Source organism: Vidua macroura, chromosome 5, assembly GCF_024509145.1.
Source record: "Vidua macroura isolate BioBank_ID:100142 chromosome 5, ASM2450914v1, whole genome shotgun sequence".
Taxonomy (NCBI): domain Eukaryota; kingdom Metazoa; phylum Chordata; class Aves; order Passeriformes; family Viduidae; genus Vidua; species Vidua macroura.
Window position 1 is genome coordinate 48,996,297 of NC_071575.1, and position 27,073 is coordinate 49,023,369.

The 27,073-nt window shown below is 36.1% G+C and overlaps 1 protein-coding gene across 1 annotated transcript in view; it reads right to left on the bottom strand.

Moving 5' to 3' along the window:
- The window catches only part of TFEC (transcription factor EC), a 90,354-nt gene that overhangs the window by 19,611 nt on the left and 43,670 nt on the right, over nt 1-27,073 (bottom strand). Inside the window, exons 2-3 of the mRNA XM_053977665.1 lie at nt 14,147-14,398; nt 12,087-12,182 (exon numbers count right to left, since the gene is read on the bottom strand). Coding sequence (XP_053833640.1) covers nt 12,087-12,182; nt 14,147-14,398 — 348 coding nt within the window. The remainder of the gene's footprint in view (nt 1-12,086; nt 12,183-14,146; nt 14,399-27,073) is intronic.

Genomic DNA, 27,073 nt, shown 5'->3' on the forward strand with positions numbered 1-27,073 from the left:
TAGGTGCCAGCAAATCATTTATCTTGCAGGTGTCATATTGGTTTACACCTGTGTTGTTCTGAGAAGTCCTTGTAAGTCACATAATTTCCAAACTTTGCATTCATGATACTTGTATTTATGTATATGTATCTAGGAATTTAAATTCAAGCGGCTCATAAGGAATGAGAACAAAAATATTAAAAATAGCAGAATATAATACACTATCTTTCCTACTTCTGAAATAACAGCCAGCTTTGGACAAAAGATCAACAACCTTTAGCACAGCAAATGGTTAACTGGGAATAACCAGTGACAATGTAGTACAGGAAGAGAATAATACAATTTCTAATTAAAACTGCAAGGAGCATTGAAGAAAGCAGTCTGTAATTAACAAAGTTAGCATTTGGCAAGGACACTGGGGTTAACATTCTTCCTTTTGTATAAAGTGTCATGGGATCTTCAATGCCTGTGTGCAAGGACTGGAACATGAGAATTTCCATTCATGAGGCTCAGTCCCGAAAGATACTCAACTTTGAAGCTTAGACCAATTATAAAAGCAAACTTCAGCTGGACTACCTGAGTGAATACACCTCACAGGCGCCTGTGACCTTGTGCTTGCTGACAGTGTCCAAGGGAAGTACTATGGAGGTCTCATTGAGAGAAGATTGCTATATTCAATACTTGGGTCTGAACTGCTGTGCGGGCAGGGTTGTGCAGCAGATACTAAGGGTTTATTAACAGCATGGATGACTGGAAGTGGACAGCTTTGATCACAATTTGCAGTCTCTAATGCCAAGTTTGGGGGATTTCATAAAGGAAAACATAACATAAAAGACATTGCCTTATGAAAGGAAATTATGTGGTATTCCAAATCTTATAGCATGATAGCTGTTGGTAAATATCATGTTGTTTTAAGGAAGACTTAAACTAATAGCATTTCCATATCTTCCAAGAGAAGGATTCTGAATGCAGTAATAAAATGTATGAATACAGATTGTCTGTGCATTTGCAGTCCCTAAACAGGTCTATGCCACAACAGTGTTCACTTGCACAATCACATAGTATTTAAGAATTTCTCCATTTTGGCTAATCTTTGCATGATGTGTTTGCCTTAGAGTAAAATTCAAGTCTGTAAGGATCATGATTGCATCACAATCAGTGTTGCACAATGATCCAACCATTTTCCAAAGCTAGAATTTTCTTAATTTGACAATTCTGCTGAAAATGGTAATGCCCAGTCTGGACTAGAAAGCATTTCCTAGACAATGAGTTCATTTAACATATCATTACATAATCTAGTTCATGAGCCAATAATGCTCAGTCTAAAATCAATTAGGTTTTACTAATTTTTATTTGGAGTATGTTAAAAAAGTTGAATGATCACAAATTATTGTCAAAAAGCTTATCTTTTATTTCCATTTGTAGACAAATTTTATTTTGTTTTGTGTTCCTTTAAGACATTTGTCATTTTTTAACATCCCCAGGTGACTACTGGGAGTGAATATAGCTCCCTTGAGACTTTGCTTTGCTAATTTGGACAGGCCATGATTCTTCAGACAGACTTCCCGTGCAATGATATGTTCCAACAAGAACCTCTCTGTGCCTTTTCTGCTTTGAATTAGTTTTTCTGAAGGGTGGGAATCTTATTTTGCTTATAGTATTCAAAGAGTTTCATGCCCAGTGAATCCCATACTGGATATTTCCTCATGTCTCTTGGAAATCAGTCTCATGATGGGTACTAAGATCATATTTATCTCCTTTATGCAGTCCCATCATTTTGATGGCTTATAGTTATCCCCTGAACAACTAATGTAACCAGATCTTTTTCTGTCATCTCCAGTTAATGAGTTCTCAGCTTACTGCAGACATTCCAGTTATTAGTATTTAAATGAATGACCTTCCACTCAGTACTATTACATTCCTTCCATTTAGACCATTCTGTCATCACCGACATATAATTCTTCCCCTATGATATCCTCATTCTTCTTTGTATTGGCAATATTTTTACTTTTGCTGCCTCAGTAAATTTCATCAGTATTTTTTTTTTCAAGATCACTAATGAAAATATTAAGTAAACTGAGATCAAGGATTGGTTATTGGTGCACTTCATTAATATCTTTTTATTTTAAATAGAAAAACTTTATCATCTCTTTTGCTTGCTCCTTAGCCTGAAAGGAATTCTGTTCAGTTACTTTCTAAATAACCTGTACTGCATTTTACTAAAATGTGTTCATACACAAGGTTGTCAACAGCAAACCTTGGGTATGCAGGACTATCTAAAAAAGATTAATTCCAGTAAGAAACAGCTTAGGACACCCAAAGGATGTCACTACTGAAGGATGATGGAGGGTGTGTATATCTTTAAAAAGCAGACGCCTGACATGTTCTAGTTGTCTAAAATACCTAAACCCTAGGATATCAAGAGCTCTTCATCAAAGGTATCTGGACTGTCCTGACAGGTCAAAACAGTTCATCAGCTAGCCTGCTTTCCCTTGAGGAGCCTGCAAACAGACAACAGGATAGACTGTCCTGTTATCCAGCTGCCATTTCTCCAAGGGGCTCACTTCCTCACGGTCGCACTCACAAAGCCCAAGTGTGATTAGAAAGGTCAGGATGTCCCCAGAGAAGACAGGGCTCTTGACCAGACTACCTCTACCACACATCTTCATTCTACCTGGATCAGAAGTGCTCATGAAAAGAGGCAAGTGGGAAGGAAGTTGCAGGAATAGACCTGCTAGCAGGAACTTCCTTTGCTACCCTTTTTTCCAGGGTTAATAGCTGCAACAAACAACCCACCAAGTGTGCCTGTTTCCTGCAGTAACAGTGTGTGTGATGTTTCCACAGCAGCTGCTGTGCTGTGCAGACCATTCTGAGGATCGCTGACCCTATTACACATGGTCAGATGGCCTGTACTGCACCTGCAGACTTGGCAAACTTCACAGGGAACCAGAACACATGGAGCTTTACTTGTCACAAGAAGAGAGAGACTTGTAGCTGCCTAAACTGAAAGGTTGAGTACCATATCTGCAAGAGAAAATTTGTTTTGGTTCTTGGCAAAAATTGGTATTTGTTCAGACTGCATCTAAAACAAAAGATTAGTGCAATATTTTATAATTTTCCACCCCTAAATATACCCCACTTAAATCATGTTTTCATGAACTTAATTGGTAGCAACACTTCAAGGAACAGTTTTGTAAAATGAGGCTACTTCTTCTTAGCCACAAAAAAACTAGCACCCATCTATTTCAATGTGTTTCTTGCTTAATCATTTTAATTAAAGAAAAAAACCCACAAAAGTAGGAATTTTGCACAATGCTTACATTATTATCCCATTCATGTATCCCAAATACAAAAATCTTAATATGGAATTGTGTCCACAGTTTATTTCACATATGACATAATAGTTTGTGTTTGTGTTACTGAGGTACCAAACATAACAAAACAGTTGATTGCTTGTCATGCCTTTACAATTTATTCATGACAGGTAAACAAAACCTTTTCTCAGTCTCTCAAGTTCACAGATTGACCTCAAAATGTACACTGAATTTGGCCAAATAGTGAATTGATCAATAAATGTACATTAATACATATTAACAAATCCATTTTCTAAATAACAATACCTGGTATAATGGGTGTTTGCAGGTTTTGACAAAGGGAAAACTGGGGCAGTTCTTGTATCTTCAATGTGTGTTTTAATAAATTGTGACTTTTCATCTTTCCAAATTTATTGCAGACAGGATGCATAATCTTGTCAATACAAGTACTGTGCTGGAAAGACTAGGGTTCAGCTTTCTTTCTCAATTGCTGTGCTGCTTGAAGAAAGTTGAACACAAGCTGTGTAATCCTTTTTATTTGTAAGGATGTGTTTGCACTATTAATTGCCAAAGAAGTTGTAATATACTTTTCTCAGAATCTAGAAGATCCTATTTACAGCTAAATTTTCTTGGTCCTTTTCCAATTGCAATATAAAATACTTATATTTGAGTACAAATGGTCTTCAGCAATAACGATTAAAAAATGTTCCGGTTTCTCATTTTATTATGCAAAGAGACTAGCAGAAAATACTATCCTTCTCAGATTTGTTTTCATCTGAACAAATTGTATCCCCTTCTATATTTGTCTTTAACATGTTTCATAATTATACAATCCTCAACCAGGGACTTAATGTTCAGATATATTATATCAGATATTATATATTATGCATGAAAACTGGTTCATTTTTTATCGTCCAATAATGATCATCAAGATGGTTCATTATTCATCAGAGAAAAATGAACTCTCTTCATATTCCAGTCATAGTACATTTCTGCCCTGATCATATACTTAGAAGTCCATTGTCTAGATAAATGTCTGATCAAATATGACCAAGCAAAGGAATTTTGTGGAGTATCAACCCTTTGCATGACGTATATGCTCTTTCAATTACTACCTTTTAACTGTATGTTTTTAGCTCTTTTTTACTTTTCTGATCACAAAATTAACAGACACAGTCCAGAAGTTAAGTGATGCTGTGATAATGTCATCATTCAACTTGCAGATGGATATCAATTCATAAGAGTACATCCCACTAAACCTCAGGTTCTGAAAACAAAAGATGCCAATTAAATGATAGATCTGTTAGCTATTTTACTATTTCACAAGTAACACCAGCTAATGCACTAATTCCTGGTTCCACCTTACTTCAATTTTGTTGGATACAGCATGCAAATGCATATATCAAATCATTTAAATTCTTCCTCTAAAAACAATGAAAAGCACAAAAAAGTGGAAAAATTGAGGCTGAGGGAGAAGTGAAAAACAGATTTATTTATATCGTATACTCTATATATTTTATGCTTTATATTATGTCCTCTGAGATGTCATCTAACACCTAAGTCTCTGAACATATTACAGTAAGGTTTCTGTGTTCTAGTGTGTTCACATGGTTGTACCATGCAGAATTTAATTTTGGTTGAAAATCCTTTCTGTAGTGTTTGATTTCAGATAAATTCACAAATGCATATTTCTAGTGTAAGTATAAATATGTATAAATATAAATTTAAATATAGTGTAAATAGTCAGCTACTTAATAAACTACTTTACACATATATTAAAGGTCATCGAGGGCCTAGGCTGATAGAAAAGTGCTAAGATGACCAGTTGTACTTTTGAAAGTGTATTTATCAAAATGGACTTCAAGAAATCCTTGTTTTCCACAACCTAGTTTTCTCTTGTAGTAAAAAGCTTGACAGCGCCTGGAGAACAAAGTGGCCACTATTGTTGCCTCTGAGCTCACAAGTCTTTTATTCAACCTATGTAAATGCCATTGAGGGTAACTCGTACAGTTTCTCTCCAGAAGGCATCATAACCTGTATGCTGCACACAGCAGTGAGCTAAATATAATCTTCTTTATGGCCTGCCACATCCTAAGGTCTTCAAGTCTTGCATTGCTGTATACAGAGAACAATACAAGATGCAGCAGAGGTTTTGGGATAAAACAAAATCTTCTTGGTGGCCACAAACAGCAGGAATTTTCTGGCAGATCCTGCTGCACAGGGGCTTGGAATTAATAAGGAATTAATATTGGGAGAATTAGAAACCTGTTTTAATTATCCTTTTCTCTTACTTCTGTTAAAAAAATGTTAAGGTCTGACATAAAGACCGTGTTTGTAAAAGGTACTTGCATACAAACAACTGTATATTTTTGAATAATACTTTCATTTCTGTCTGTTTACCTTTTAGAAAGAGGAAACCAGAGAGGAAAAAAGACATTTTCCCTTAATTTCAGAGTTATGTAAACTTTACTACAGTTGCATGAAGTATTTTGGTTCCCTTTAGCCAGAGTTCTACTTCTGAAATAGAGAAGGATTAGTAAACATTGGTCTGTTACTGTGCCAGAGACAGAGCTGAACTTTTTGGTCATTTTGCACAGCTCTTGAATGCTGCAGCTGAGTAAAAGTAGATCACAGTTCTTCTCCTGACCCAAAGTAATGCATGCTGTGTTCTATGAAGACCATTTCTACAGCATGAGGTAAATTGTGCAGGCAAGAGAGCTGTACACTGCCCATTTCCACCTTAAACTACTAAATTGTCTGAAATACCAAAAGCAAACCTTCATCTGACATTTGTATGACATTCAAAACAGCAGTGGCAGTGATAACAAAAGATACTTCCAGCTGCACCAAACAGGCCTGAGGAGTTCTGAAATTGTGCTTTTCATAGTTAGTTTTTTTGCAGCTGAAGCAACTGAAAGACACAATTTCCTTCCTAACACTTTTATAGTATTGAAGGAAGACAAAGAAAATATTTGCTCACCAGTTTTATTTTTGAGGCGTCTATTATTTCCTCAATAGCTACTGACTGTTTCTTCTCCTTCATTTCTCTTTTTCGTTAAACTTGTAAATGATACCAGAGAGTGCTCGACAGAAGTTTATATACCTAGGTGAACTTTGATTCTTCCTTGGACTTTAAGACTAATCTAGTGTAGAATGTGATTGACAAAGCATTTTCATTGATGTTATGCAGCCTTTTCAAGTTAGCCAACCTAAGCAAATGAGGTTGTTAATGTTTACGCTGGCCCTTTCTCTAAAATGGTTTTGAACTTTAGCAGATTTTATCAACTTATAAGGGTTGCCAAATTACATCAGTATTCATTAAATAAAAAGTACTCGTGATTGTTCAGTAGGGGGCTGCCTAGATCAGCAATGCTATATGCACCTCTAGTGGAAAGCTGGCTTTACTTCATGACTGAATAATTAGAGCACTTGTTGAATAAAATACTTTGGAGAATGCTACTTGAATTTCTTCCTTCTGATTCCTGAGAATGGGACAGACAGCAGCTTTTGCAATCCATCCAGATGGTCATCATCAATATTTAACAAATAATTAATACAAATACAAATTATTAATGTCATGATGAGAAACTGTGACCTCAAAGACCTTGTAATAGCAGTGAGATTTTGCCAGAATGAACTATGCTTTTACTAATAAATAGTGTCTCCCTAAAATCAAATGCAGAGTTAACTGATTTAATCAGAACTTTATACCAGCTGCAGTCAATAGAATCATAAAAATTAAAGGAAAACATCTATCTGTCCTATCCTGATGTAACTTCTACACGATACTTGTACAACACAAGTTGGTTTTTTTCATTTATTCCAAATGCCAAAGGAGCAAAACAAATGCAAGCTAGCCATGCAGCCACTGAGGATTTTCTCCACAAGCTTTTTTCATGCAGGAGTGGCAGAAGTGAAGCCATCCCACTGACTTGACTCCCAAGCAGAATGGAAATAAACAGTGGCTCCCAATCTTGGTAAAATACTGAATTATGAGTATATGAAATGAAAGTGAAGCAGTGAAGCCTCAGAAGATCCCTGAAGAGGTGACCCATTGCAAGGCACCACCTTTACAGAGTTTGCCGCTGTTCCCCTGCCCACCTGTTTCCCCAGCTCACAGCTGGCACAACCCCTGACTTCCAGCATGCCCAGGTGCTTTGGCTTCCCTTCTCTGGTTGGTTTAATTCTTCTTTTCCCAACATTCTTTCTGCTAAGGTCATTCAAAGGGATGCTTAAAGAAAACATTTCTTAAATATTACAAATAAATCATAATATCATAGAATGTTAATGGGTTAGTATGGACTTTAAAGACCATCTAGTCCCAACCCTCCCTGCCATGGGCAGAGCCACCAAACCAGGTTGCTCAAGGCCTTAATCAAGCCTGGCCTTGAACACTGCTGGGGTTGGGGCATTCACAACTTCCCTGGGCAACCTGTTCCAATGTCTCACCACTCTCACAGTAAATAATTTCTTTCTGCATCAACATGGAAACATTTTTTTCTTGGCTTTATTTGGTACTGGACGTGGAAAAAAATTCAATGATAATATTTTCCATGAAGTAGCTTTCAAGTTTCTTCCAATCTGAAAGGAACTGCTCCATTTAGTTCAGGCATTCAGTATTGACTACTCCAGCAACATGGAGCTGAACTGATTCAATATACCAGCTGCTGGGTCTCTCCTGGTGACTTTTTGAAATCCAATTTCATGGTAGTGCTCTGCCTGAAGCATTGCTGTGCAACTATTTCTTAGCTCTCATTGCCAGCCATCTAACTGCTACAGAGCCTCTCTCCCCAGGTTTCTTCAAAAATAGTGCTGAAAGCTCATGTTTTCTTGTGCACCAGAAAAAAACCAACTTAGAATCCTTGAAAATATTCACAAGATTAAATTATTTTTCTTGCTGGTCCCACCCAGGTCTGTGCAAGAGAGGCCTGTGCCATTACAGAACATTAAATTCCTCTCACTTCATTCTCATTCCAAGCCAGTCAATCTCCTAATGCTTTTGACATAAGTTTTAGTGGACTGCATGTCAAGTAGAGAGCATTATGCCAGTTGTACAGTGATTATTTGGACTGCAGCAGTTATTTCTGAATTAAAGTACTGGTAAATTGCTGACTGTTTTCATACAGATCTCCACTGTGGTTGCTAGATTACTGGGTTTACTCATGAGTCCTAGGGCTGCATATGTACATTATCAAAACAAAACAACATTAGGAACAAAGAAGTGATTCAAAAGATCACACACTGTTAAATCACACCTTGAAAAGCACAGAGAACCTATTTTTAACTCTGCTTTTTCTTCACTAATGCTCTAATGCTCTCAACATCTACTTTAATATGTTTCTTAAATTTTTCTCCTTGCTGATATTAAAAGCAATGTAGAGCAGAGCTTTTTACTACCTGCCCTAAACTATTAATGATGGTGTAATATATGCTTTGTTTCAACAGACCTAAACATCTACACTTCCTGTGTTCTGAACATTTGGAAGTACTAATATAGTTTGAATTCCCTACATAATGTTACATAGGCTGTAAGGATTTTGAATAAGAATGAACTTCTGATAAAAATGAAAAGTATTTACTTTTCAAATGTCTGTCACCGTATCTGACCTATGTGACAGTAGTTCACTTCTACAACTCACTCATATATTACTTGTTTCATTTTTTTTAATGATTCTTATACGGTCAGGAACAAACCTGCTGCTCTTAATGTGATACTTAAAGAAAAAATATTTTCTTATAATGAATAAATACCCTGCTGTCTGTTAATTAAAATTTCATAAAACTAAATTATTACTACAAGAAAAAATTATTTTAGATTGGTGCTGTCTTTTTTTTATTAAATCTTACCTTCTCCATAATGAACAAATAGTTGTCATTAAATGACAGTTCATAAGAGTAGCTATGATTTTTTTTAAGTTATGCTTTATGAACAAAGATATAATTTGGTTTACAAATTCTTTCAGAGGAATCTAGACCTCTTGTATGTAGGAAGGACCTAGTCATACATTTTAACTGAACTTCTAAAAGATTGTTATAAAAAGTAGGCTTCTGCCATTAGGGTACTCTGAAAAGCAATAGAAACACAGCCAGAAAATTCCCTAGTTTAAGTAATTCTTAAGTGATCACCCAAAACCAGACAGTTTCATGAAATTATAAATTTGGGTGCAAACACAAGCCAGATAATCCACTCCTCAGAAGCTGTAATTATTTTAATGAGAGATGGAGGAATGTTCTTATTTTCACCACTCTGATTCTACTAATGCATAACTGTAATTCATTAATTCAGGGTCAGACAATGAGCCTTTGAGCAATTATTCACATGAGTGGTCTCACAGAATTCAATGTCTTCATTTAACGTGCCATTAAAATGGTACATGGGTGCATTTAACTAAAGTAAACATTAGTTCACTGCAACACACAACAGGTTGCATCGTAAAAAGTGGGAAGATTATTCAGCCATTGAGTAAGCCATTGAGAGCACTGAGATAGAAAAATGGCATCATGAATTTATCTTTTTCAAGAAAAGATTTTGCTGAAAAAACATTTGAGCCTTTTATCACATTCTGAAAACCAAGTCAGTCCATTTCAGAATTTCAGAGATTACTCTGCACAGTTTGCAAAATCAAGACAATCCTGAGTCAGCAAAATCTAAAAAAGAACTTCTAGGAATACTTAGGAATTATGCTGGAGAATTTTAAAGAGAAAACCAAAATCAGCCAGATATGGAGACAACTTAGTCTCACATGTAATCTCACTTACTCTATGTTTATGTCGGCCACCACAGCAAGGTACCTTGTGCACATGTCAGAGCTACTATGGGTCCTTGCTGAAGTACAGCACAAACCCAGCACATCTCAGGGAAATTAAATTAAATGTTCTCTCATTCTTGATCATGCCTCCTAGTCCAATACTCTAGTAATACATATATGTTTGGCTCAGATAAAGAAATTTCATTATGTTTAATGTGATAATGAAAAACTGGATATAAAAAAATATTTTCTACCTGTGTCTCTATCTTTCTCTATTGCACAGCTTATGACCAAAATTTTGCTGGCAGATTTAGGATGTTGCCTGAAAGATGGCATAAAACCCAGTGGCATGAGCTAAATGCTTGAGATCATCTCCATGTGCCTAATTCTTTTGTATATTTTTAAAGTGCACAGTGCTAAAAGAGAAGACAGCAGAAGCAGACACTGCTCAGTTTCCTCACTCCGATGCAGTTTGCCTGCCTTGTTGAAGACAGGCTTTATTTTGCCACAGTATTGAACAGAGCTATTTGGAAATGTGTGCTACTCCCTGGCTTCCCTATCAGCCTGCTGATTTCCTCAGCACAAATGAAAATCCAAATACGATTACTTGTCCCAGAGGCACTTCAAGAGTCCCAAATCTTTGCAAGTACAGTATTATCAAGTCTAAAAGATATTGCATATTTCCTTCCTCATTGAGAGTAGGGTATTTAATAAGTTTTAGAGACCAATGTCCTTCAAGGCTAAAGATAAAGGCTAATGAACCTGGAATTAGGACAGATTAATATCATCCAATTTGAAAAGGTTATGAGGGAGTATGACTTCAGCTCAAAATCCAGAATTCATGCCTCTCATCACCATCCCACGCTATCATACCTGAAATTATCCTCCCCCACCTCACATTAATTTGAGCCAAAATATTAATTCACTCCTCAGGGACCATTTCTTTGCTATATTCTGTACAGAGATATGTATAAATCAGTCCAGTTGCATTAGTTCTGTAGTTGGCATGCAAATATCAGGTGTTCATGGAAATGTTAATTGGCATTAATGCTGGACTGTATAGTGGACAACACAGAGGAGTAGAGATCATGTCTCCTAAGGTATTTCTGGAGCCAGTGAAGTTCTTTAAGTCGGAAAAAGATGTTTCTCCAGAGGGCGATAAAGAGCAAGCACCTGACTATATTTTGACACGAACTTGATGGATTGTCAAAGCCTGTGAAAATCCTCCTGCCTTCATCAGGCTCAAGTTCCCCTTCATGGGTGTACAGTTTAAAGCCCTGAGGACAAACAGTTCTGGACATCAGCTAGGGTAGAGAGGACAACATATATCCTTCTGTAAAGTGCATTATAAGTACTGATGTGTATTACTTTCATAAATAATAACACTCTGTGTGTTTTTGTGTCCAGAAAAGCTCCATCCTTCCTCTTCAAATATGTAAGATATATGGAAACATAACTAGCCTTTGTTAGTCCTTTCACATTTATTCACAAAGAGACACCATAAAATTGACGTTTGTTATATTAATTCTTGTGAAGAAGTAACATTCCTCTTATTTGTCCTTGAAATTATTCAACTAAATGCAATTTGTCTGAATGAAAATCCAGAACTAGAGCTTTGCTTCAGGATAAGACACTGGAGAAACCACTGTACCATAGAAACTGTTACATGGGGATGTTTTGACCTTTTTTTTTAGTTGAGGTAGAAGGATCTTTAAGCAAGGCTTTAAAAGGCCTTCTAGGGTCCAGAGACTTTTTATCCTTATTATTTTTAGCACTGCACAGACATCAGTACCTCCAATGGGTTATGAAACAAGCGTTTTGCTGGGCTAGAACCCCACATGCTATTCAGACCATTTAAAACAGCTATGTCTCACCACACTGGTGCCCTTCTCTTTAATAATTATTGACAAAAAGGCAATCAGCTGAAGAGAAAGGAGAACAGTCCACTGATACTATTCCTTAGTTTCTGAATTGTGATGTGCTTGAACCACTCAAAGAAGCTTTCTAGTATAAAAAGCAAGATGAAATTCAACAAAATACTTACAGTTCTTTGCATTAATAAAGGAGTTTCAGAACAACCTATCCCTTCATCATTAAAATTTGATTCCATATTGATTATGTCTTCAATAACTTCTTCCATCTGATAAAATAATATTTTAAGAGAAATCACTACAAATAATAATGGAAAAAAGTTATTTTTAAAATACAGAGGAATTAATCTTGAATATCTATATCAGCAGTAAAACTGAATTTCAGAACTTTATATCTTACTATTCAAACACTTCTATACAATATTCACATTTTTTACTTCTTGTGAAAACAGTTGTGGTTTAGCAAGACACATCTTTCTCTTAAACATCAGCCCACGCCCCTATTTTAACACCTTATTGCAGCACCACGATCAGATGGCAGGAGTGCATTGTTAAGCTGTAACTGTGACCTGTCATCTTGATCAAATGTATCATATCCACAGTGCATTGCTGCATTGGTGCAGGAAGTCTGAAAGGAGCCTGTGGTTCTGCAACTCTATGAATCACTCAAGATTTGATGTTACATGCTGCTCTCTTCAGCAGGTAGAGGTTTCTTTTTTTAGCAGAACACTGGATACTTTTACAGACAGCTTTTGATCTAAGTCTCACTTTTGATCTAATCTGAGCCAAAAACTACTGAGACAGATGGAATAACTCAATAATTACTTGGTATGAAACAATGAGTACTTTGAAGACCTATAGATACATATAGATTTGGACATGGCCCAGCATAGCTCATACATTCATTCCTCTCCCTCTCTAAAACCAGAGAATACAGAACTACTGTGCCAGTATTTGTGCCCAGACTTATCTAGGAAAGCACCATCAGGGCCAAAATGATACCAAGAAATGCTGGCAATTAAATAATATGAAGGAGTGCAGTTTATTGCACCAACCTGGGTGTTTGGTCTATATTATTTACTAATATATCTAAAGCCTATTCTCAACCACAGGGCACACCCACATTAAGAAATTACATGATGACAGTCATCCCCTTGAGTCTGAGATGAGATTATCCAAATCATTGCAAAGCTGCCAGGATCTTGCCAGTGCCAGGTATCACTCTCCCAGTCTTCACCAGGCGCTCTCTTGCGCACCAGTACAGAGAGTGGTACAGGGCAGGCTTCTGATCAGAGACCCAAAAGACCTGAGAACAGTTTCAGCACACTGCACTTTGCCACCATGGAGGTGGTCACATAGGTGTCCACAAAGACCATTTAAAATAGCATTTTAAAGTAGCTCGAGCAATCCATAAATCTGACTTAAAATGTCAGTTGTCAATGCAGAAGGAATGGAGATGCCCCAGATGAACTCTCCAGGAAGCTTTATGGGCTCCCTCATGCTTAGCTACATTACTGCCAAATGCTCGAATGAGTCATGGTGTATTTGTAAGATTCTTCTGTTCTATTAAAGTTCAAGACATGCTACAGCATCTTCATTTCTCATTTCTGTAGGAATTCCCCTTTTACCTAATAGACAGTCTCTTTTGAAATCTATTGAAGTATTAAAAGCCGTAATGACCTACATCTCACACTGGCTAAGAATCTGATATTGTATTATAGCTGAACCTCTATTAAAATCAATGGTGGCACTAAAGTTGGCACATCTTTGCCAATTTACTCAAGATAACCCACATAAAAATATAGCAGCTAACTGAAAAATGAATGAGTGATTTTTTCAGTTACATATTGAAGGTAGTCTGTATTTAACATTTTTTTATGCAGCTAGGTTAATACCTTTAGACAGAAACAATTCCCATCTGAAAAAAGGATGTTTTTCTTTGCAAAGTGCATATTCAGAAAATGTACAGCAACATATGACGTATACGTAAAAAGATTGCAACAGTACATTTTATCTGGAAGCAGTCTAAAAGCTTGATCCTGTAGTAAGCTATTCACAGGCACACGAGGGAGCAACCCACATAATTCAAAAGGATACAGAAAGCAAATGCCATAACCCCTTGAAAGTTAAGAAAGTCATGTCTCGCCCACTTCTAGTGCAAGGTGGGTGATGTAATATTTTTGTAGAAGTAGACAGAGCCCAGTTCCCCTTTCTTTACCCAGCTCCACCCTACCGCATTTTCGTGTTCGCCCCCAAGGGCCAGCAGTTTGGTGACAGGGCTTTCCGGAGTGCCAGCGCTGCTCACTGGAGGCATGTGTCCGTTCCGGAGAATGGAGGTCACTCCCACGGGCTGGATTGTATGAGAGTGGGACAGTGAGAGCGTCTGGCTGGACAGCTTGGTATCGAGGGTCAGGTACTGCTTCACCTGGTGCCTCTGGCTCTGATGTATGTGGTATCTAGACTGATTTTCCAAGTGTGTTTGTACCTGGGAAGGAATAGAAATAATTACTGAAGTTTCAAGTTGCTAGTATCAGTATTTATATATATGCTCACTTAAAAATATTTCAAAAACAGAATTAGAAAAGATAACTATGTTCCTGAGAAAAGACCAGAAATATGCTACGCATTTTTCTCAATTAAAAGTGATCTCTCTTGAGATCACTTCAATCAAATCCACATGCATATATGAACTCTAAAATTAATATTCACCCTTTTGTACATGAAAGAGTAAATAAATGCACAGAGAAATATCATCCAACCAATTTTAAATAATAACAGCAGTAGAAATTCATTCACACCTCAATCCACAATTGTCTCACCTTGTAATAAGTACAGTCACTAAAATGAGGCATTGCTGTACTTAGGCAATAGAGTCCAAGCTGTAGTTCTGAATGACTGCTCACTATCCACAAGCTGTGTGGACTTCTTGAAGTGCCTCTTGAGGACAGATCACTTTTTTAGTGGATTGGGCTTCATAAACTCAGTGGTCCTGCCAAAATGGCTGATTGAATAAGACTTTGGGCCATCCTTTGATTGTAGAGATTGACAGTTGCTACTTCAAACAGCTCCCATTTCAGATCAATGTCACATTCCTGCAATTTAACTACCAGAGGAGCACTGCATACACAAACCTTACTGTCATTTCAGCCCTGTGGCTCTCTTCTGTTCCTATGGCATGACTGGTAACAAATGTCTTGTAATAAATTTTTCTCGAGTGGCCTCTGTAAGCATGATTAATATTTGTTAAATAAGAGCAAGAGTTGCTTTGAAAACTTTAAAGACTTTTTTCTGAAAAATATTTAGTCATTTAAGCAAACTTCTTTTTGATTCCCCTAAAATACAAAGGCAGAGATAGATAGCCATAAAAGCAGTTTTCATTTGAAGTCATATTTTCGTACATATTGCAGTACCTACTTTATTTTTAATCATTATAGTATGATTTTAATTATGCTTCTTTAAACTAATTTTCCATTCATATAAAAAAGACTAAGCCATGCAGTAATGAATATGAGATTAATTATTTTGATGTAAACCCTAAAGTTATTAAATAATATTCCATTAAAATATTGGTATAAAATCTTAAATACACTGTTTGGATTTTCCCCTGATTTATGTTAAGAAGGTATGTATAATATATAAGGTTGCAAAAATTTCATGTATATTTGGGATTTACTTACATCATTATTTGTCTTAACTTAGACTTTTGTGATAGTTTTAAAAAATGCATAATGCACAGTTAGTTTAAGCTCTGATTTATCATGTGTAAGGATACATGTAAAATCATAAATAATTCAGATACTTATGTGTCTTTTTAGTCCTTCATACTTAAGCTCATATTGAAAATAAGATACTCAAGCATTTTCTTAAATGATATTCCAATTAAATCTATCACATGCTAGTTTAACCATGTTATTATCTTTGGACAAAGTCAAATGTGTTAAGGGAAAACAAATATATCCCATTGGATGGCTGGAGCAAGGTTTCTCTGTGTATCTTCACTGTCTGCTGCTCTTTTAGAAGCATCCATGGACAATTCATGATTGTGCTGGACTCTGCACTCACGGACTGAATCCACCCAGAGTGACACTACCCAGAGCCTTGCAGTACTTAAACTGATGAAGATCTCTTTCCAGCAGTGCAGAACTCTGCAATCAACAGCTTTGAAAACACAGATTCTTTATGTGGCGTAAATGAAAGTTGGATTAACACACAGGTGACAACTGCATTTACTGCATTTTGCCCCTACTAATTTTTTATCTTTAATGAAGCTGATGAACCCTTTGTAACGAGCAATTAATTTCTGCCTTAGAACTTCTACAGGCCTACCTGAAGCATAAAATCAAGAATATCATATACTTTCAAATTAAATGGGAAACATAAGAAAATTACAGTTTCCAAGATCTATACTACCTTGTTTTAAATGTGTTTTTAATAAGGAATTTTTATAGGTCTGCTACAAGAAAACTGCTGAAAAGTCAATGGCTTGGTCTTTTTTTTCCATCTGGGCCCCAGATTGCTAGTGGCAGACCAAAATCTCTGTGCATCCTGTTTTCTTAGTAAACCACCACAGGGCCATCCCACTGGGCAAAGGGAAGTTCTGTGTAAGACATTGAGCTAACTGCACATTAGGTAAAAAACAGTTCATCAGAAGTGCTTATTTAGTATGATAATCTTTCAGTGATTATATCCTGTCCTGATCTTACACAGGCAGAAAAAGAATTAAAGCTTTGCTGACACGATCTATGTTGCTGTGGTTTTGCAAACCTCTCCACCCCTTTACTGCGCCAGTTACAGTCATTACAAAGCAGAATCTTTGAGGTTAAAAATAGATCTATGCCCTGATTTTCATCTTTATATATTCTAAATAAGTCTACTGCTAAAGTAAAGCACTTTTTAAAATCAAACCACAATATAAAGACAAAGCAGAATGGGAAAACTATAATCATTTTGTTAATGTACAATAAAAGTGGAGTGGGGGGAGGGGAAATTCATACTATGAGAAAGTAATATTGAGATTGCAAGTCAAGCTCTCTAAACGTAGAACTTATTTTTAAAACTGTGCATGTAATATGTGTGAAGTAGGAGTAAAACCTCAAATCCGCATAATTTTATAAAACCAGATAGTCCAGTGTCTTATTCCAAGCATGACTGATTTATTCTCCATTGGGATGTTGCATGATTTCTGTTATCTTTTATCAGTGATATGAAGGTAAGTTTCAACTTAGATTTTCTGAATATTGCAGATGACTTTAACTCTTTTAAGTAAGTATTGCAAAAAATTGCAGATGTTAAACTTTAACTTGATTTTGAGTTTCATTTTAATGATGCACAAAGAGCAGTTAAGCACCGGCACAGGTTGCCCCAAGAGGCTGTGAAGTCTCCATCCTTGGAGATTTTCAACGCTTTTCTGGAAAAGGCCCTGAGAACCTGAAGAAGCAAAAGAAATCTAAAAACATGTAAATTTAAATTGATAATCTACATACAGAAACTCTGAATAACTATTATCAAGTCTGGTGAAAAAAGGATGGTGTCAGGTGAGAAGTTCAGTGAAATAAATGCAAAAAAGCAAAAGACTGAAATATCAGTTCCACATAAAGTAATCTCACAAGTAAAATAACCAAGACCAACATGGACTTAGCTGCTTAGAGACCTGAATCATGGGCATGTTTTAGATCCACAAAATACAATTTTTCTCAGAAAAAAAAAAACAAAAGGGTGAAAAAAAGATATTCCAGAATAGAAGAATTTTTTTCCTAATAATCCTAATGTGGTAACCTCCAGCAGTGGAGGTTATTGAAAAACCTCCAGAAATTGAAAAACCTCCATAATTTTTCAATTCAGAATCTTTTGAGGAATTCCCATAATCTGTGACAATATTTTACCAGAGCCTACGTGGAATTTTAAGATTCCGGTGTTGATGTACCTTTTACTGCCACAACAGTCTGGATATAGGGTTACCTTCTTTTTTTTGTCTCTGTGGGTCAATGAATATTTAATTCTCTGTTTAAAGCAGAAAAGCATGAAGGAAGACCCTGAAATGATTTTCAGGACAGTGCATCCAATAATCTGGCACATCTGTGAAACCTGGATTCACATCTCTGACAAAAATTAAGCAGTGTGATTTGATAAAGCACATCTTCTAGCTCTCAGAAGACCATTTTCTATTAAATGCCTTTCTGCTATCCTATTGTTTTGTGAGATGGATGGCCTTGCTTGTTGGTATACCTGATTTCTATTAATATCTAGCAAAAAGTAGGCCCTCAGTGACCACCTAATGATCCAGACCCTGGCTCAGACAAACCTCAGATACAGCCTGGGACTTAGTGTTGTTCTACTGGTACATCTGCTCTAGCCCATAGTATAGTCGCTTACCCGGCCCTTCCTGCAAAGTGCTCCTGATATCACATCTGCAAAGTGTAACAAGGTGATAAATTTGTGCAGATGAAGTGCTGGTTCTCCTCCCAGACATTGTCTTGCAGCAGCTGTAGCCATGTACTTTAAATACTAATTATCCCAGATTATTTGAGGAATGAAGGACAGCATAAAATCTAACAGTTAATAGATTAGGCACTTCCTTCTAGGCACTGCTTTTGTTTAGTATCTGGCTTTCCTAAACACAGTGAATTTAAAGTCTACTCAGAACCAGAAACTTCAAGCATGAAGGGAATCAAAAGCATCCAACACCAATGCAAATATTATAACTCCACCAGTTCCACAAAGCCAAAACAGAAATCAAAACTTTGAGATGGATTTTGTAATCCGGAAAAAGATTCCAATGCATGGGAAATTGACTGTACCTACTTCTATTTTATATCTCACTGACAAGCCAGTTCTGGGAACAAGAACATAACAGCCTTTCAGAATTACAGATGCATATTCAGACTTCTTCAATTGCTCTTCCTAATTTGAGCACGCACCATCATATGGTACACTGCAGTACAATTGTGTAATATCTTTTCCCATATTCACACTAAGTTTGCTTTCAATTCTAATATATTGTACAGCAATGGCATACCTAGACTTTCAGTAGTTTATTTACATAAGCGGTTTTACTTCACAATTTTTCTTCTGCTAGTAAAAGAAAATATAGCATGTCAAAATTAAGAAAAAATACCTATTTAGGTGGCCTAAAGAAGGAATGAACAATGCCACTGATATTCCATTAAGCAGCAGTGCTACATCTTTCTTGGTGTTCCACTAAGAGCAAGCAGGTGACATCTGTATTCCCAGGCTGCTTAGCCCAACATCATTCCCGAGAGAAATAATAGGAAAACTGAAAAGAGATTCAATTAATAAATTATTAAAATATAGGAATATAATTAATGCTAGTCAACATAGTTCTGTGCAAAATAAGCCTCGTCAAACAAATCTACTTCTGCTCTTTGATGAGATTTTAAGTTAGGTTGCCAAAGATAACGATGTAGGTATAATACACTTCAACTTTTGTGTGCCTTTTGACTTAGTATCACTCAATATTCTAATTAAAAATATAGCACTGCACTGTATCAATAAAGCGTGTTTTAACTGGATTAAGCGTCGGATGACGAACACGCATAAGAGAGTGATCAGCAAAGGCTTGGCATCAGAAAGAGGGGCTGTTCAGTCTTGTATTACTCAATTTTACCCTCAGTGATTTGGGACTAATGAAAATAAAACAAACTAAAAAGCATAAATCTTTTTAGGCTAGTGTTCCCAGTCAAAGTAATACAAATCTGCATATACTGGAGAAAAAAATACAGGATGCAACAATGAAGTAAACACCTCAAGCAATGAGTCTGTAAAGAATTTGGGGTCATAAGAAGCCAGCAACTCAGCAGGAGTGTCCCACTGATGCTGTAGGAAGAAAGAAAAAAATGGCATATAGAAGGTAGTGAATAGGAGCCTGGCTGTACTCTGCTTTTTTTTATGGCGCAGAAGAGATAAATAATGGAAGCCTAAAAATATTTCTACCTTAAATATTTTTGAAACACTGTTGAAAAGTACAAAGTATGTAGAAAAGAACTGTGAAAGTAATTGAAGACTGAGAAAAAGGTATTTCAATGAAAGTTTAAAGAAGCTCAGTTATGTTCTTGTTGTCAGTGTGTGAAAAAAATTTGTGAAATTCCTGGGACATGCTGAATGTAAAAGCTAGCACAAAAAGTGTGTTAAGAGCCACTAGCCACAAACTGAAATGAGACATAGCAGAAATTGTGTGCATAAACAGTGAAGTACTCAAAAGGAAGTGCTCTAACTACTGTTTTCTTCAAACAAACCATCAATGACTTTCTGGGAGAGATAGAGTATCCAAATCCAAGGTATACTTTTATCAAACATATTCTTGAACTCAAAGCTGATTACTAAGGTAATAATTGAATGCAATACAAAAGTCCATGATTTTAGAGGAATTAGAATGAGTGGTCTAATAACTCTTGCTGTGTTTAGATTTTATGGGGTTTTGGACCTGAGAGCTGGCTATTTTAATGGCAACCTTTGAGGTAAATTAACTCTGAATTTAATAAATGCTTAAATATCTGCTACAAAATAATATGCTTAAAGATGATCATAGTATAGGGGACAGAACTCAGCAGACTTCAATAAAGTTTGCCATTTGCGCTGGATATTAATTTGTTTCAGTGTTTTTAATAGCTTTTGAAGAAAAATTTTTCACCCTGATAGGATTGCATCATTTATCATCAATCCTGATCACAACACCTCTCTGCAGATGAGTGATGGGACTTCATGTTCTTTTCAGCCACTGTAGTAGAAAATAAGCATTTAATTATCCCTTCTTAATTATTAAAATGTTCTGTAAGTATCCAGAAATTTTAATTCCATTTTAAGATAAGAAACACAGTCACAACACAGACTATTTTTGCTCTGTATCTTAGGACTTTCAAATGTATTTTAAGGGTCAGGGGAAAAAAAATCATTTTTAGTTATGAAATAATCCTTTTTAACATCTATTACAAATGAATATCAGTTGTTTGTTTCTCCTGCTCTCTTTATTAAACTTTTTGAGGAAAGACTATTTGTAAAATTATTTAATAATAAAATGAAAATTCAATTTAACTTAGGAATTACACACTTCTGTTCTATCCCAAACACTATCACCAAATACTGTGGCTGTTCACTTTAATGTTTAGTTTATAAAAGCATGTATGATTATGCCAATTAATTACTTAAGCTAAACACAGTAATTAATTTTTAAATGTGAATATTTTTCCTATAGGAACTTTGATCTGACTAGATGAGACCTTCCCATTAATATGCATGAAGAAAGAATACAAAAGACATGGAAACTTACAGCTGTGTTTTGTTGATGCCTTACAGCAGGTTTCAAGTTAAGAAAAAATTCTCATGTGACTCTAATGCACTATTTTTCATTTTACTTAACATTTGATGTCATATTCATCAGGAACTTGTGAATGTTCTTTCAAGGGTGAAGGGACTGAAGAAGAAACATTTAAGAGGTCATTGACAAAGACCATGTCTTCAACAATGACTACTTTTTGAGTATTTTGGTATCTCAGCATCTAAAAATAGCAGATGAATGTGAGGTAGGGTGGGAGTAATTGGAAATTCTCCATCACACTTCCAAGTATTATGAAAAGAAAGAAGAATATGGGAGCAAAACAACTGCAAAACAGACTTTTCAGAAATCAGTGCTGGGTAAGAAAACTTTCTTTGCACAGCATAGGCAGCAGAACAGTGTTTCTCTCAGGAGGAGAAAGGCAGCAGAGCTCTCAGGGCTGTGGCTAATAGAAGCTAGATCTTACAGCTAACCATTTCCTGACAAATCCCCATGCAGGCACCGGGATTTTGATAACATTTCCCCATTGTGGCATTCTCTAGCACTCACTGAACATTGATGGAGCTCAGTTCTTTCAGGTATTCCTCTGTGCTAACCTCCTTGTGCAATCAGAAATGAGTTGGGGGAAGCCAACTACCTGCACTGAGCAACTACAGAGACGTTATCAAAGAGAGCACTTCCATTTGCACCCGTGTACCTGAGACACTCTTGGCTTCTTAATTGAACTCCTGCAGTTAAGATACACACAGCTCTGATGGCTCCTTATCCATCACCAGCTTGACTTCTGAAGAAAGGATCCCTAAGGTCTTAAGGCCAGCTTGTCATGCTTTAAAGTAACAATGAGTCTCAATGACTTTGTGGTCTTCACTGGTAGAAAAGAATCAAGTTTTTAACATTGCACTATAAAAACATCTTATAAAGTTAAGCAAAGCAAACTACAGGAAGTATTTTTACAAAACCATCCCTTTGATTTAACTTGGAATTTAGGCTGAAAATCTAAACTGTGAATAAAATCAGCCACTACAGGTAATGGGCCACACAAGCATAACAACGGCTCACAATCAAATTAAGAAACCCCAGCTAATATCCTTACTTTGACTCCGCACGGTGACCCTGTTCATGCTCTCACTGATTCATGAAATCTGTGAATATAATAAATCTTTACTGTTCCAGTTCCTCTTTATTGTTGGTATTATTACAGGACAGTGAATATGACTACTGCATTTCAAGAATGTGAAGAAACTTTTTGTATGGCTAGCTACATTTAAAGAGCTAGGTCCTGATACCTTTATTTAACTACTTGTCTCTGTCTCCAGGAGTTATTCAAATTAAGTCAGTTATTAAGTTGCTATTAAATGGAGAAGAGCATATGACAACCAGATTCAAGGAAAATCAGTTTTGATTATAGAAAGCACAATCATTTCCTTTTCAATTAAAAAAATGTTAGTGTCTGTGAATTTCCAACAGTGTGGATTGTTCAGTCCTTGCAGGAGAAACAAAATAGCAACATTAAAAGTTCTGTATTTGTCAACTCCAATGACTAGCACAGACCCATAGAAATTACAGTTATAGCAGCATGGGAAATCTGTAACCAGAATGATGTATTTTATTCAGCAGTTCAAGATTTTCTGGTAAGTGTCATACATAAAAAAATCAACTCCAAAATACAGGACTCATATAACACAGGCTAATAGACAATAAGGAAAATTCTTGCAGACACAAAAGCTTATATTTTAATTTCAGCATTTTTAGCCATTTAACTTCCAATGAAATCATTCAGGGAAGGCAAAAGATGACTGTATTATGAACACGTATATAGTCTATTTTGTTATCCATCTGTAAAGTTTGTAATATAGGTCTGACATTGGAGAAATGCATTTGGTATGCGTACTAAATTTATGTGTAACAATAATTTCAAAATATTTTGGTTTGTTCTTTGATTTCTATTTTTTTTCTTGTGGCAGCTATAATTTTTTTTCAATTTTGTCTCACGTTAAAGGTTAGGAGAACTCAGAAAGGAGTCAGCCTTAAAAAGTATGAGGAGAGATCATGAAGTAACAATTTTGTCATTGTTTGCTGTACACTTTTTCTGGCTCCCCAGGTGAGCAGACTGTATCATTTGAGATTAAGTGATAGCAGTAATATCCCTCTTCTTCAGTTACATCCAGTAAAACAGTCCTTGAAGCTAGATCTAAAAGGTTTCCTGGTATGTAAAGATATGGACATCAACTATAATGTGGCAGAAAAGTACTGATGGTAAAACTGTAAGAGCAGAAAACAGTACTTTCACTTTTGAGTATGTGTCTGAGGGAGGAGTATATCTTTTTGCCCTTACTTCCTCATTCTTTTGGACTCCGTTGTTTTGGCAGTGCGAGCTGAAGAAAATTTCAAAGCCTGAACACAGCAAACCTACCTCTGGTGTGCTATTCTTCAACAAAAATAAAGTTTTAGCCATTTTGAATAACATCACTGGATTTGCCTGTTTCTAATATGAAAGACTCATGAATGTATACCAAGGGGACTACATCAACATCCTCAAAGAAAAAAAAGAAGCTATTGGTTGAAAAGCATGGTCAGTTTGTTAAAAGTGGTAACAATTTCACCACCAGATGACAGCACTGCTTATTACTACCCCTTTTTTGTGTGTTTCAGTCCTCTCTCATTTTGACAACAAACTGTAAAGAAATATGCACCCCCCCAGTCTATGCACTGCAAGAGCAGAGGAAATAAAGGCCAGTGCCATAAGGCGGTTTGGTGAGATAGTCACATCAGGGAGGCTGATCTGTTGGACAAGATATTTTAAGCCTGTGAAGGGTTATAGCTTCTGTAAAGGCACAGACAAAACTAGCTTCAGTCTGAGAAATGTGCCTTCTATTTCTATTTCCTCAGCCTCAGAATGATAAAGAGGGCAAGGGGGGAAACTTTCAAAGTAGGCATCTTAGGTTCAGCTTCACAACACGATTTTTGTGAAGTCAAGGCAGCAACATCATTTTGAGCCAGCTTAGGATCTGGCCACAGAGTGTGCTTTCATACAAAGTGAGCAGATTGGGTGAGCTAACAGCAGTAGGTGATGTTTCCGTCTAAAACAGGAATGGCATTTCAAGGATAACTATATGACAAAAAAGTTTAAAAAAAAAATCCTTATGAGTTGGTAAAAGAACTTTTTTAAAATCTACCTGGCCTATTTTGTGTCTAAATACATTTTCTGGCTGTAAGTTGCAATGAGTCTGAGCGCGTTCATGCCCCAAGGATGCTGCTGACATGCTGTTAATGGGGATAGCAAATATTACCTTCAGTACCTGAACATCAGCCAGAAATCTGTGTACCCTTTTGGCAATACACTTCCACTTATGGACTGAGAGTAGTAGCAGTGGATTTACAATGCATTAAGCACGTGGTCCTTGAAATATTTTGATAACTTCAAAGAATTTGTGTTTGTCACTATTCTTAAAAATAAGAGTTAAATAAAGAGCCTAGCTTTAAGTGAAAAAACACCTAATATTACCAGAAATTATCATGAATATATATGTTTGCTTAAAAATTTGTAATTGATTTTGAGGAATATTTTCTGAACCACAATTTTGTATGTTTCGGTCAGAAAACATGCATTTCAGACTAACACTGATGAGCATCTGCTGAAGACAAGGCAAGCAAAAAATTTATTCAGGGAGCACTTACAGTATGCAAAGCTCCAAACACTTAAGTTTGCTGTACTCTGCAGTTGACAGGAAAGCTCACAAAAATAGCATAATTGGTACTTTCAGTACTGAAGTGAGAAAGCAGTCTTGCCTTTTGATGTGTATTTAAACTAATCTTAGTTCACAATATGTTCCATTCAGCACTAACTCAATTAGTTAAAAAAAAGATAAAATGTTAATACCATTTCTAATATGCAACAGATCAAAATTCAGCCTTTACATTCTGAAATCAGCCTTTAAAAAATACTTAGAACCAGAACTGCTGTAAAAACACCATAAATAGAATCAAAAGTCAGCCAAGCAGAAACAATCACATGTGCTTCAGTGTCAGAGTTGTACTCTACAGTATTTCCATCTCAATTTAGCTACAACAAACCTTTTTGCACTCAGTAGACACTATAGAATAGGAGTTGGAGGAAAGATATTAGGCTAAGCTCAAACTACTTAACAGTTTCCTACTAACAGCCACTAAATAAAAACGTTAATTAACAAAAGATGATTGATTTTACTGCGATTAATTAAGAGAAACTCCCACTTAGTTTAAATAAGAGTTCTGTGTGAATATGGAATTAAAACTTACTACTGGTAAGCCATTATTAAGAGCATTATTTATAAGCTGTATTGTACAGAACAAGTCTTTCAAATTAAGTGATCCTAATGTGGAAAGGAATGTACAACTTGAAAAATTGTTAGAGTTGCCTAGAAAAATTATTGTGATATCTATGTATCTGTGTGAAATATTTTTAGTTGAAAGAAAGAATATTTAATAGCAATAGCAATTATAAAGAGTCCTTAGTATTTTGCCACAGAACTTTCAGCAGGAATATGTCACTATGTTTGCACAGTAACAAAATGGTGTGCTATGAATGTTAATGCTAAGATTTAGTAACTGAGTTTATTAGTATTAAAAAATTTATTTAATTATCAAGTGAGTTAATTAGCATTTTGCAGCATAATCAGTATGTTACAGAGAGAAGGCAAATGCTAGTCTCTGTGGTCTGGCTTAAGAAGATGGCAGATAAAACTGTGATTCCATCATATGCCCAAAATAAAGTATAAGTCAATTAGCCTGATTTTTATCAGGAAGCTAAAAGTACAGAAATATTGATTGGCCAGCATCATCACCTACCTGCAGTGCCTGGACTTCTATCAGTTTTATCACTTCTACACAACAGCATCACCCCAGAGCCTGGGTACCCAAACACAGAACAGCAAACAAGAAAAGACTAGTACAAATCTGGCCATGAATAATGGATGTCTATGTATATCCAGACGGTTTGAGGGGAAGAAAGGAGAAATGTTTCATAAGGGCATTTCCTTAACTCTGGCTGAAATTTCAGTTAAAGAACAAGAAACAATACAGAACATTAAAGGAAAGAAACTTCCTATCTGTATCTTAAATGTGTTGGTAGCTGAAGAATATGCACTAGAATAAATCAATAGCATAACAGTATGGCCGTATTAGTAGTTTCCTTCAATCTTTTCTGTCATTCTGTCATCACTGTTGCCATTCAAAAGCCCATAAAGCCTAAATGCTTTGTGACACAGAACTCTTACTATCATAGTCTTTTGTTATCATTGTAATCTGGAATGAGATAATGATCTTCAACATCAAACACTACAAACACTAGAGTTATTCTCAACCCAGTTCACAATCACAGTTTATTCAGCACTATCTCAAAGTAGTTTAACAACAGAAATCACTGAGACTTACCCAGGCTCATCACATTTTCATTAGCTGGGTGCACAGCACATACCTAAGACAGTTAGATTTAGGTAACATTATTATTTTTCTCACTCATGTCCAGATTTTATCCTTACATTAGTGGCCCTCGGGACCATCCCACTGAATTAAGAGATGGATAAGTGCTTGTCATAGTGAGGAAGGCTTTCTTACAGAAAAGTAACACAAAGTACAGCATAGGTAAACATGGCTTCAGACTATAGCTGTGCTGATCTCTGAGATTTTCTTTCCTTTGTATTGCTTCTTTGACCACATATGCATGAGTGCACAGCCCACAATTAGTCAGGATGATCTCTTTACTAGGCAGGAGTATCCCTCTCTAAAGATTACAAAATCCCACTACTTGAAGTGCAAAATTGCTGCTGTCCTTCCTCACGGCTGGATTTCCAGCAGAAGAATTTGGCTTGTCACATTAATCCATGAGTCTCT